The sequence below is a fragment of the Oncorhynchus clarkii genome, chromosome 31, assembly GCF_045791955.1.
Source record: "Oncorhynchus clarkii lewisi isolate Uvic-CL-2024 chromosome 31, UVic_Ocla_1.0, whole genome shotgun sequence".
Lineage (NCBI taxonomy): Eukaryota > Metazoa > Chordata > Actinopteri > Salmoniformes > Salmonidae > Oncorhynchus > Oncorhynchus clarkii.
This window is the reverse complement of record NC_092177.1, coordinates 1,222,154-1,235,714: the sequence shown is the minus strand read 5'-3', so window position 1 is coordinate 1,235,714 and position 13,561 is coordinate 1,222,154. Positions and strand designations below refer to the sequence as shown.

At 50.6% G+C, this 13,561-nt stretch overlaps 1 protein-coding gene across 1 annotated transcript in view; it reads right to left on the bottom strand.

Annotated features, from left to right (window-relative positions):
- LOC139391069 (ATP-binding cassette, sub-family B (MDR/TAP), member 7) overlaps positions 1-13,561 on the bottom strand; it is a 65,352-nt gene that overhangs the window by 22,262 nt on the left and 29,529 nt on the right. Inside the window, exons 7-8 of the mRNA XM_071138564.1 lie at positions 12,239-12,327; positions 11,492-11,579 (exon numbers count right to left, since the gene is read on the bottom strand). Of these exons, the coding sequence (XP_070994665.1) occupies positions 11,492-11,579; positions 12,239-12,327 (177 nt within the window). The remainder of the gene's footprint in view (positions 1-11,491; positions 11,580-12,238; positions 12,328-13,561) is intronic.

Below are 13,561 nucleotides of genomic sequence, written 5' to 3'. Positions count from 1 at the left end.
CAGCTTTAATAAGTGAAGAAAAAATAAAGTGTTAAGTAAAACTAAAAATAAAAAAATAAAAGTAACAAGTAATTAAAGAGCAGCAGTAAAATAACAATAGCGAGACTATATACAGGGGGGTACTGTTACAGAGTCAATGTGCGGGGGCACCGGTTAGTCGAGGTAATTGAGGTAATATGTACGTAGGTAGAGTTAAAGTGGCTATGCATAGATAATAAACAGAGAGTAGCAGCAGAGTAAAACAGGGGTCTGGGTAGCCATTTGATTAGCTGTAGGAGTCTTATGGCTTGGAGGTAGAAGCTGTTAAGAAGCCTTTTGGACCTAGACTTGGCGCTCCAGTACCGTTTTCCGTGAAGTAGCAGAGAGAACACTATGACTAGGGTGGCTGGAGTCTTTGACAATTGTTAGGGCCTTCCTCTGACACCGCCTGGTTGAGAGGTCCCGGAAGGCAGGACGCTTGGCCCCAGTGATGTACTGGGCCGTACACACTACCCTCTGTAGAGCCTTGCGGTCGGAGGCCAAGCAGTTGCCAAACAAGGCAGTGATGCAACCAGACAGGATGCTCTCGGTGGAGTCCACGATCAGCTTCTTCATTTTGTTGACGTTGAGGGAGAGGTTATTGTCCTGTCATCACTCCAACAGTGCCCTCACCTCCTCCCTGTAGGCCGTCTCATCATTGTTGGTAATCAGTCCTACTACTGCCGTGTCGTCTGTAAACTTGATGATTGAGTTGGAGGTGTGCATGGACACGCAGTCATTGGTGAACAGGGAGTACAGGAGGGGGCTGAGCACGCAGGATCAGCAAAGTGGAGGTGTTGTTTCCTACCTTCGCCACCTGGACGTGGCCCGTCAGGAAGTCCAGCACAGGGCGGGGTCGAGACCCAGGGCCTCCAGCTTGATGAGTTTGGAGGGTACTATGGTGTTGAATGCTGAGCTGAAGTCAATGAACAGCATTCTTACATAGGTATTCTTCTTGTCCAGATGGGATAGGGCAGTGTGCAGTGTGATGGCGATTGCATCGTCTGTTGACCTATTGGGGAGATGTGCAAATTGAAGTGGGTCTAGGATGGCAGGTAAGGTGGAGGTGATATGGTCCTTAAATAGTCTCTCAAACCACTTCATGATGACAGAAGTGAGTGCTACTGGGCAATAGTCATTTAGTTCAGTTACAGATGACAGTTTCAGTCTGCCACATACGTCTCGTGTCTGAGCCGTTGAATTGCGACTCCACTATGTCTCTGTACTGACATTTTGCCTGTATGATTGCCTTACGGAGGGAATAATTACACTGTTTGTATTCAACCATATTCCCAGTCGCCTTGTTGTGGTAAAAAGGATATATACAGGGGGTACCGGTACTGAGTCAATGTAACTTGTAAAGTGACTACGCATAAATAAACATCAAATAGCAGCAGTGTAAAAGCAAAAGGGGGGTCTATTTGATTAATTGTTCAGCATCTTATGGCTTGGGGTTAGAAGCTGTTTAAGGAGCCTTCTGGACCTAGACTTGGCGCTCCAGTACCGGTTGCTGTGCGGTAGAGATAACAAACAGTCTATGACTTGGGTGAGACTGGAGTCTGACAATTTTTCGGGCTTTCCTCTGACACACGTAGTATATAAGTCCTGGATGTCAGGAAGCTTGGCCCCAGGGATGAACTGGGCCGTACGCACTACCCTCTGTAGCGCCTTACGGTCAGATGTCGAGCAGTTGCCATACCAGGCCGTGATGCAACCGGTCAGGATGCTCTTGAGGGTGCAGCTGTAGAAAAAAACTGAGGATCTGGGGACCCATGCTAGTCTCCTGAGGGAGAAAAGGTGTTGTCGTGCCCTCTTCACAACTGTTGTAATAGCAGAAGTGATAGGCATCCTGATAAATAAGAATACACAATTGTCCCTTATATCTCAGCAAATGGACGAAAGAGGACATTTTCTAATGTTGAATTATACCTGGTGAAAAATACATAACGATTTCATTGTATGTCAGGGGCAAATCTGGTGTTTTCAGATTATGTGACAGAAAATACACATGACAGAATATGGAAAATGAGCAGAGCACATCTTCAAGACTCAAAATGTGTTAAATACATTAATGATTTTTTTTTGAACGTTTAATATTACAAATGTAGACAGAGGACATAGAAAAGCCCACCCCCAATGTAATCTGGGATGCCTTAATGGCGCACATCTGATACTCCGCAAAAGTTAAATCTGAGTTTGAAATTTAAAAAAATAAAATAAAAAAATATAAACTATTTTAGAAAAAGCCCATAAAACATATTTACAAGAAAGAAAATAAATACGATCTTTTACTTTTGAAAAGGGCCAACAACTTCAGGACGCACGGCTCTTGACCTTCGCCTCTCCCAAGTCCGTACGGGAGTTGCAGCGACAAGACAAGGTTGTAACTACCAATTGGATACCACGAAATTGTGGAGTTTCTTATTATTTTTTTTATTAAACACCAGGATTGGACGGCTTTCCCATTGACTATATACAGTGCCTTGCGAAAGTATTCGGCCCCCTTGAACTTTGCGACCTTTTGCCACATTTCAGGTTTCAAACATAAAGATATAAAACTATATTTTTTTGTGAAGAATCAACAACAAGTGGGACACAATCATGAAGTGGAACGATATTTATTGGATATTTCAAACTTTTTTAACAAATCAAAAACTGAAAAATTTGGCGTGCAAAATTACTCAGCCCCTTTACTTTCAGTGCAGCAAACTCTCTCCAGAAGTTCAGTGAGGATCTCTGAATGATCCAATGTTGACCTAAATGACTAATGATGATAAATACAATCCACCTGTGTGTAATCAAGTCTCCGTATAAATGCACCTGCACTGTGATAGTCTCAGAGGTCCGTTAAAAGCGCAGAGAGCATCATGAAGAACAAGGAACACACCAGGCAGGTCCGAGATACTGTTGTGAAGAAGTTTAAAGCCGGATTTGGATACAAAAAGATTTCCCAAGCTTTAAACATCCCAAGGAGCACTGTGCAAGCGATAATATTGAAATGGAAGGAGTATCAGACCACTGCAAATCTACCAAGACCTGGCCGTCCCTCTAAACTTTCAGCTCATACAAGGAGAAGACTGATCAGAGATGCAGCCAAGAGGCCCATGATCACTCTGGATGAACTGCAGAGATCTACAGCTGAGGTGGGAGACTCTGTCCATAGGACAACAATCAGTCGTATATTGCACAAATATGGCCTTTATGGAAGAGTGGCAAGAAAGCCATTTCTTAAAGATATCCATAAAAAGTGTAGTTTAAAGTTTGCCACAAGCCACCTGGGAGACACACCAAACATGTGGAAGAAGGTGCTCTGGTCAGATGAAACCAAAATTGAACTTTTTGGCAACAATGCAAAACGTTATGTTTGGCGTAAAAGCAACACAGCTCATCACACTGAACACACCATCCCCACTGTCAAACATGGTGGTGGCAGCATCATGGTTTGGGCCTTCTTTTCTTCAGCAGGGACAGGGAAGATGGTTAAAATTGATGGGAAGATGGATGGAGCCAAATACAGGACCATTCTGGAAGAAAACCTGATGGAGTCTGCAAAAGACCTGAGACTGGGACGGAGATTTGTCTTCCAACAAGACAATGATCCAAAACATAAAGCAAAATCTACAATGGAATGGTTCAAAAATAAACATATCCAGGTGTTAGAATGGCCAAGTCAAAGTCCAGACCTGAATCCAATCGAGAATCTGTGGAAAGAACTGAAAACTGCTGTTCACAAATGCTCTCCATCCAACCTCACTGAGCTCGAGCTGTTTTGCAAGGAGGAATGGGAAAAAATGTCAGTCTCTCGATGTGCAAAACTGATAGAGACATACCCCAAGCGACTTACAGCTGTAATCGCAGCAAAAGGTGGGGCTACAAAGTATTAACTTAAGGGGGCTGAATAATTTTGCACGCCCAATTTTTCAGTTTTTGATTTGTTAAAAAGGTTTGAAATAAATATCCAATAAATGTCGTTCCACTTCATGATTGTGTCCCACTTGTTGTTGATTCTTCACAAAAAAATACAGTTTTATATCTTTATGTTTGAAGCCTGAAATGTGGCAAAAGGTCGCACAGTTCAAGGGGGCCAAATACTTTCGCAAGGCACTGTATATATATATATATATATATATATATATATATTTATTTTAAGGACAAATTAGCCCCCCCCTATTTACACAAATGACAACACGTCACGCAATTCAGAGCTTCCTAGATCCATGTATCAAACAGTTATTTCACTTCTATTAAAACCAGGAAGATCTGGAGAGTCCCCTGCCGATTATAGACCTATAAGTTGAATCAATCGAGACAAATAAATAACAAAGCCTAGCCCACCAAAGAAATACGTTTAAAATATACTCGCTAATACGCTAATAACAGACTTTATATGGGCAAATAAAACCTTTCTTTTTAGTCTGTTTGAGGTCTTCCTCAGTCTGAGAGTTTAATCTTCCTGACTTGGAATTGCATCAACTCGCCACTCAAGGCTTTTATTTGCACTAAAGAGGGGAATGCACAATGGGTACATAAGAGGTGCATGCTCATCCCCAGAGTCTTTTCACGATGCACTGCCCTTACCCACCTGGACTAAATAAATGCATGTGTGAGAATGATGTTCATCAGCTCGGCCTTCAACACCATAATGTCCTTTAAGTTAATTACAAAGCTCACAGCCCTGGGTCTGAACTCCTCCCTATGAAACTGGGTCCTGTAGTTCCTGACAGGCCGCCTCCAGGTGGTGAAGGTAGGCAACATTACCTCCTCGACACCAGGGTGCGTCCTCAGTCCCCTCCTGTACTCCAGGAGGACCATTAGGTGCCCACTGCCTGCCCACCAGGACACCATTAGGTGCCCACTGCCTGCCCACCAGGACACCATTAGGTGCCCACTGCGTGCCCACCAGGACACCATTAGGTTGTGACTATTAAACACAGTGATAACACCTGTACATGTGCTGGAGAGGGGGGGATATTGTGGATGTTCGGGGGGGAGATATTGTGGATGTCTGGGGGGGGGGGTGATATTGTGGATGTCCGGGGGGGGGGGGGGGGGGGGGGGAGATATTGTGGATGTCCGGGGGGGGAAGGAGATATTGTGGATGTCCGGGGGGGGGGGGGGGGGGGGGGGGTGGAGATATTGTGGATGTCCGGGGGGGGTGGGGATATTGAGGATGTCCGGGGGGGTGGAGATATTTTGGATGTCCGGGGGGGGGGGGGGGAGGAAGAGAAGATAGTGGATGTCCGGGGGGGGGGGGGGGGGAGATATTGTGGAAGTCTGGGTGGGGGGGGGGGGGAAGATATTGTGGATGTCCGGGGGGGGGGGGGGGGAGGAGATATTGTGGATGTTCGGGGGGGAGATATTGTGGATGTTCGGGGGGGAGATATTGTGGATGTTCGGGGGGGAGATATTGTGGATGTTCGGGGGGGAGATATTGTGGATGTCCGGGCGGGGGGAGGGGGGGTTATATTGTGGATGTCCGGTCGGGGGGAGGGGGGGTTTATTGTGGATGTCCGGGCGGGGGGAGGGGGGGTTTATTGTGGATGTCCGGGCGGGGGGAGGGGGAGGTTTATTGTGGATGTCCGGGCGGGGGGAGGGGGGGTTTATTGTGGATTTTCGGGCGAGGGGAGAGGGGGTTTATTGTGGATGTCCGGGCGGGGGGAGGGGGGGAGATATTGTGGATGTTCGGGCGGGAGATATTGTGGATGTTCGGGAGGGAGATATTGTGGATGTTCGGGGGGGAGATATTGTGGATGTTCGGGGGGAGATATTGTGGATGTTCGGGGGGAGATATTGTGGATGTCCTGGCGGGGGGAGGAGGGGAGATATTGTGGATGTTCGGGGGGGAGATATTGTGGATGTTCGGGAGGGAGATATTGTGGCTGTTCGGGAGGGAGATATTGTGGCTGTTCGGGGGGGGAGATATTGTGGCTGTTCGGGGGGGGAGATATTGTGGATGTTCGGGAGGGAGATATTGTGGATGTTCGGGGGGAGATATTGTGGATGTCCTGGCGGGGGGAGGAGGTGGAGATATTGTGGATGTTCGGGGGGGAGATATTGTGGATGTTCGGGAGGGAGATATTGTGGATGTTCGGGAGGGAGATATTGTGGATGTTCGGGAGGGAGATATTGTGGATGTTCGGGAGGGAGATATTGTGGATGTCCTGGCGGGGGGAGGAGGGGAGATATTGTGGATGTTCGGGGGGGAGATATTGTGGATGTTCGGGGGGGAGATATTGTGGATGTTCGGGGGGGAGATATTGTGGATGTCCGGGGGGGAGATATTGTGGATGTCCGGGCGGGGGGAGGGGGGGTTATATTGTGGATGTCCGGTCGGGGGGAGGGGGGGTTTATTGTGGATGTCCGGGCGGGGGGAGGGGGGGTTTATTGTGGATGTCCGGGCGGGGGGAGGGGGGGTTTATTGTGGATGTCCGGGCGGGGGGAGGGGGAGGTTTATTGTGGATGTCCGGGCGGGGGGAGGGGGGGAGATATTGTGGATGTTCGGGCGGGAGATATTGTGGATGTTCGAGGGGGAGATATTGTGGATGTTCGAGGGGGAGATATTGTGGATGTTCGAGGGGGAGATATTGTGGATGTTCGAGGGGGAGATATTGTGGATGTTCGAGGGGGAGATATTGTGGATGTTCGAGGGGGAGATATTGTGGATGTTCGGGAGGGAGATATTGTGGATGTTCGGGAGGGGAGATATTGTGGATGTTCGGGGGGGAGATATTGTGGATGATTGGGAGGGAGATATTGTGGATGTTCGGGAGGGAGATATTGTGGATGTTGATGGATGGGAGGGAGATATTGTGGATGTCCGGTCGGGGGGAGGGGGGGGTTTATTGTGGATGTCCGGTCGGGGGGAGGGGGGGTTTATTGTGGATGTCCGGGCGAGGGGGTTTATTGTGGATGTCCGGGCGGGGGGAGATATTGTGGATGTTCGGGCGGGGAGATATTGTGGATGTTCGAGGGGGAGATATTGTGGATGTTCGAGGGGGAGATATTGTGGATGTTCGAGGGGGAGATATAGTGGATGTTCGGGGGGGGAGATATTGTGGATGTTCGGGGGGGAGATATTGTGGATGTTCGGGCGTGGAGATATTGTGGATGTTCGGGCGGGGAGATATTGTGGATGTTCGGGCGGGGAGATATTGTGGATTGTCTGGACATCTCCCCGCCCGTGTGGATGTCCGGGCGGGGGGAGGGGGGGTTATTGTGGATGTCCGGGCGGGGGGGGGGGGTTATTGTGGATGTTAGGGGGGGAGATATTGTGGATGTTAGGGGGGGAGATATTGTGGATGTTAGGGGGGGTAGATATTGTGGATGTTAGGGGGGGGAGATATTGTGGATGTTAGGGGGGGGAGATATTGTGGATGTCCGGGCGGGGGGAGGGGGGAGATATTGTGGATGTCCGGGCGGGGGGAGGGGGGGAGATATTGTGGATGTCCGGGGGGGGGGGGGAGATATTGTGGATGTCCGGGGGGGGGGGGGGGGATATTGTGGATGTCCGGGGGGGGGGGGAAGATATTGTGGATGTCCGGGGAGGGAGACATTGTGGATGTCCGGGGGGGGAGATATTGTGGATGTCCGGGCGGGGGGGAGATGTTGTGGATGTCCGGGCGGGGGGGAGATGTTGTGGATGTCCGGGCGGGGGGGAGATATTGTGGATGTCCGGGCGGGGGGGGGGGGGGGGGGGATATTGTGGATGTTAGGGGGGGGGAGATATTGTGGATGTCAGGGGGGGGGAGATATTGTGGATGTTAGGGGGGGGGGGGATATTGTGGATGTTAGGGGGGGGGGGGGATATTGTGGATGTCCGGGCGGGGGGGAGATGTTGTGGATGTCCGGGCGGGGGGGAGATGTTGTGGATGTCCGGGCGGGGGGGAGATGTTGTGGATGTCCGGGCGGGGGGGAGATGTTGTGGATGTCCGGGCGGGGGGGAGATGTTGTGGATGTCCGGGCGGGGGGGAGATGTTGTGGATGTCCGGGCGGGGGGGAGATGTTGTGGATGTCCGGGCGGGGGGGAGATGTTGTGGATGTCCGGGCGGGGGGGGGGGGGGGGGGGGATATTGTGGATGTTAGGGGGGGGGAGATATTGTGGATGTCAGGGGGGGGGAGATATTGTGGATGTTAGGGGGGGGGGGGGATATTGTGGATGTTAGGGGGGGGGGGGATATTGTGGATGTTAGGGGGGGGGGGGATATTGTGGATGTTAGGGGGGGGGGATATTGTGGATGTTAGGGGGGGGGGATATTGTGGATGTTAGGGGGGGGGGGGAGATATTGTGGATGTTAGGGGGGGGGAGATATTGTGGATGTTAGGGGGGGGGAGATATTGTGGATGTTAGGGGGGAGAGATATTGTGGATGTTAGGGGGGGGGGAGATATTGTGGATGTTAGGGGGGGGAGGATATTGTGGATGTTAGGGGGGGGAGGATATTGTGGATGTTAGGGGGGGGAGGATATTGTGGATGTTAGGGGGGGAGATATTGTGGATGTTAGGGGGGGAGATATTGTGGATGTTAGGGGGGGGAGATATTGTGGATGTTAGGGGGGGGAGATATTGTGGATGTTAGGGGGGGAGATATTGTGGATGTTAGGGGGGGAGATATTGTGGATGTTAGGGGGGGGAGATATTGTGGATGTTAGGGGGGGGAGATATTGTGGATGTTAGGGGGGGGAGATATTGTGGATGTTAGGGGGGGGGAGATATTGTGGATGTTAGGGGGGGGAGATTGTGGATGTTAGGGGGGGGGAGATATTGTGGATGTTAGGGGGGGGAGATATTGTGGATGTTAGGGGGGGGGAGATATTGTGGATGTTAGGGGGGGGGGATATTGTGGATGTTAGGGGGGGAGATATTGTGGATGTTAGGGGGGGGGAGATATTGTGGATGTTAGGGGGGGGGAGATATTGTGGATGTTAGGGGGGGGGAGATATTGTGGATGTTAGGGGGGGGAGATATTGTGGATGTTAGGGGGGGGGAGATATTGTGGATGTTAGGGGGGGGAGATATTGTGGATGTTAGGGGGGGGGGATATTGTGGATGTTAGGGGGGGGAGATATTGTGGATGTTAGGGGGGGGGAGATATTGTGGATGTTAGGGGGGGGGGGGGGGAGATATTGTGGATTGTCTGGACATCTCCCCGCCCGTGTGGATGTCCGGGCGGGGGGAGGGGGGGTTATTGTGGATGTCCGGGCGGGGGGGGGGGTTATTGTGGATGTTAGGGGGGGGGGGGGGGTTATTGTGGATGTTAGGGGGGGAGATATTGTGGATGTCCGGGCGGGGGGATATTGTGGATGTCCGGGCGGGGGAGATATTGTGGATGTTAGGGGGGGGAGATATTGTGGATGTTAGGGGGGGGGGAGATATTGTGGATGTTAGGGGGGGGGAGATATTGTGGATGTTAGGGGGGGGGGAGATATTGTGGATGTTAGGGGGGGGGAGATATTGTGGATGTTAGGGGGGGGGAGATATTGTGGATGTTAGGGGGGGGGGGAGATATTGTGGATGTTAGGGGGGGAGATATTGTGGATGTTAGGGGGGGAGATATTGTGGATGTCCGTGCGGGGGAGATATTGTGGATGTTAGGGGGGGAGATATTGTGGATGTTAGGGGGGGAGATATTGTGGATGTTAGGGGGGGAGATATTGTGGATGTTAGGGGGGGAGATATTGTGGATGTTAGGGGGGGAGATATTGTGGATGTCCGGGCGGGGGGAGTGGGGGAGATATTGTGGATGTCCGGGGGGGAGATATTGTGGATGTCCGGGCGGGGGGGAGATATTGTGGATGTCCGGGCGGGGGGGGGGGGGGGGGATATTGTGGATGTTAGGGGGGGGGGGGGGAGATATTGTGGATGTTAGGGGGGGGGGGGGGATATTGTGGATGTTAGGGGGGGGGGATATTGTGGATGTTAGGGGGGGGGAGATATTGTGGATGTTAGGGGGGGGGAGATATTGTGGATGTTAGGGGGGGGGAGATATTGTGGATGTTAGGGGGGGGGAGATATTGTGGATGTTAGGGGGGGGAGGATATTGTGGATGTTAGGGGGGGGAGGATATTGTGGATGTTAGGGGGGGAGATATTGTGGATGTTAGGGGGGGGAGATATTGTGGATGGTAGGGGGGGGAGATATTGTGGATGTTAGGGGGGGGGGAGATATTGTGGATGTTAGGGGGGGGGGAGATATTGTGGATGTTAGGGGGGGGGAGATATTGTGGATGTTAGGGGGGGGGAGATATTGTGGATGTTAGGGGGGGGGAGATATTGTGGATGTTAGGGGGGGGAGATATTGTGGATGTTAGGGGGGGGGGGATATTGTGGATGTTAGGGGGGGAGATATTGTGGATGTTAGGGGGGGGGAGATATTGTGGATGTTAGGGGGGGGGGGGGAGATATTGTGGATTGTCTGGACATCTCCCCGCCCGTGTGGATGTCCGGGCGGGGGGAGGGGGGGTTATTGTGGATGTCCGGGCGGGGGGGGGGGTTATTGTGGATGTTAGGGGGGGGGAGATATTGTGGATGTTAGGGGGGGAGATATTGTGGATGTCCGGGCGGGGGGATATTGTGGATGTCCGGGCGGGGGAGATATTGTGGATGTTAGGGGGGGGGGAGATATTGTGGATGTTAGGGGGGGGGAGATATTGTGGATGTTAGGGGGGGGAGATATTGTGGATGTTAGGGGGGGGGAGATATTGTGGATGTTAGGGGGGGGGAGATATTGTGGATGTTAGGGGGGGGGGGAGATATTGTGGATGTTAGGGGGGGAGATATTGTGGATGTTAGGGGGGGAGATATTGTGGATGTCCGTGCGGGGGAGATATTGTGGATGTCCGTGCGGGGGAGATATTGTGGATGTTAGGGGGGGAGATATTGTGGATGTTAGGGGGGGAGATATTGTGGATGTTAGGGGGGGAGATATTGTGGATGTTAGGGGGGGAGATATTGTGGATGTTAGGGGGGGAGATATTGTGGATGTCCGGGCGGGGGGAGTGGGGGAGATATTGTGGATGTCCGGGGGGGAGATATTGTGGATGGGATGGGCGGGGGGGGGATATTGTGGATGGGCGGGGGGGGATATTGTGGATGGGCGGGGGGGGATATTGTGGATGTCCGGGCAGGGGGGCGGGGGAGATATTGTGGATGTCCGGGGGGAGATAGTGGATGGGCGGGGGGATATTGTGGGTGGGCGGGGGGGATATTGTGGATGTCCGGGCGGGGGGGATATTGTGGATGTCCGGGCAGGGGGAGGGGGGGTATTGCAGATATCTGGGCGGGGGGGGGGGGGGATTGCAGATGTCTGGGCGGGGGGGGGGGGGTATTGCGGATTTCTGGGCGGGGGGGTGGGGGGCTGGATTAATTCCTCCAAATAACATGAATATCTATCCATGTCACTGAGCAGCAGACGATTAAGGTGGAGAAGAAAGGTGGAGAAGGAGAGAGCAGAGAGGTGGAGAGAGAAACGGTCTCACCTTTACGGTCTCATAGTTGAGTAAAGAGTCAATAGCAGCATTTCCTGCCTCGTTGTCTGCCTTGTTCATCTCTATCCTGAACCGAGTCCTAGAGAACAAGATGGACGACAAGGGTTACACAGCTGGGAAGATTTCACAGGAAAAGGTAGCTTCAGCTTTTCTAAACTGCTAGCTATAGCTAGGCCAACCACATTCAGAGCATTCGGTCAGTATTCAGACCACTTTTCCATTTAGTTACAGCCTTTTTTCTTCATCAATGTTGAACGCCCCATAACACAACACCCCATGCTGTCAAAGCAAAAGTTTATAATTTTTTTACAAATGTATAAAAATAAACTGAAATATTACATTTACAGCACCAGTCAACAGTCTGGACACACCTACTCATTCAAGGGGTTTTTCTTTATTTTGACTATTTTCTACAGAATAATAGTGAAGACATCAAAACTATGAAATAACACATATGGAATCATGTAGTAACCAAAAAAGTTGTTAAACAAATTAAAATATAATTTCAGATTTTTCGAAGTAGCATTCTCTCAACCAGCTTCACCTGGAAGGCTTTTCCAACAGTCTTGAAATCCTCATCTAATTTGGAATAAGGCTGCAACATATCAAAATGTGGAAAATGTAAATGGTTCTGAATACTTTCTGAAGGCACTGTATTTACCTAGTACAATGAACACCAAACGGTTAGCTACGGTGAAGGCCATCTGTCAACAACAACAACAACCTAGTGGACTGTACCTCCACTGTGTGACAGCAATGGTGAAGGCTGTATACGCTCCCAGAGTACCCAGAGTCACCGCAGCAAATTCCACCCCGCATTTATAATACTGAGGAGAGAGAGACATGTTAATATTGTAGAAAAGAAGAATGCATAATGCTGAGTAAAGAGGGAAAGACAAAACTGGAGCTGGATAAAGACATTACCAAGCTATCATTACAACGTATGACTATAGCTAGAACAGAGCAGAACATCAGGAGAAAAACAAGACGAGCCATTAGTCTCACCAGGTAGATAACACTAATATAATATAAAGACTCCAGCCACCTAACCCATAGACTGTTCACTCTGCTCCCTAAACTGTGGATTTGCACAAACTGTCAGAAACAGTGTCAGTTAAGCTCATCTGCGTGCTCGTCGTCCTCACCAGGATCTTGACCCGACTGCAGTTCGGCGTCGTGACTGACTTCCTAACCGACTGTACCGGGCAGATGGCAGACCACTTGTCTGGTGTAGTGTGGGCGAGCGGTTTGCTGATATCAACTTTGAACAGACGAGATCCTGAGGAGGCCCGATGTAGCAAAGATCTGTACACAATTCCTGGAAGATAAAACTGTCCTCGAGTACGTTCCAGTTCCCGGCAATATCCAACAACACAGCCATCGAAGAGGAATGGGACAACATTCCACAGGCCACAATCCACAGCCTGATCAACTCAACACGAAGGAGATGTCATACGACAATGGGCCTAAGGATCTTGTCACGGTGTCTCTGTGCATTCAAACTGTCATGGATAAAATGGCGGTGTGTGAAGCTCGCCGCCATTAAACTCTGGAGTGAAGAATCATGCTTCACCATCTGGCATTCTGACGGACAAATCTCGGTTTGGCGGATGCCAGAAGAACACTACCTGCCGCAATGCATCGTGCCAACTGTAAAGTTTGGTGGATGAGGAATAATGGTCTGGGGATGTTTTTCATGGATGGGACTAGGCCCATTAGTTCCAGTGAAGGAACATCTTAACACAACAGCATACAATAACATTCTAGACAATTCTGTGCTTCCAACTTTGCGGCAACAGTTGGGGGCCTTTTCATGTTTCAGCATGACAATGCCACCGTGCACAAAGAGGTCCATACAGAAATAGTTTGTCTAGATTGGTGTGGAAGAACTTGACTTGGCTGCACAGAACCCTGACCTCAACCCCAATGAACACCTTCGGGATGAATTGGAACGCCGAATGCGAGCCAGGCCTAATCACCCCCAACATCAGTGCCCTGACCTCACTAATGGTCTCGTGGCTGAATGGAAGCAAGTCTCTGCATCAATGTTCCAACATCTAG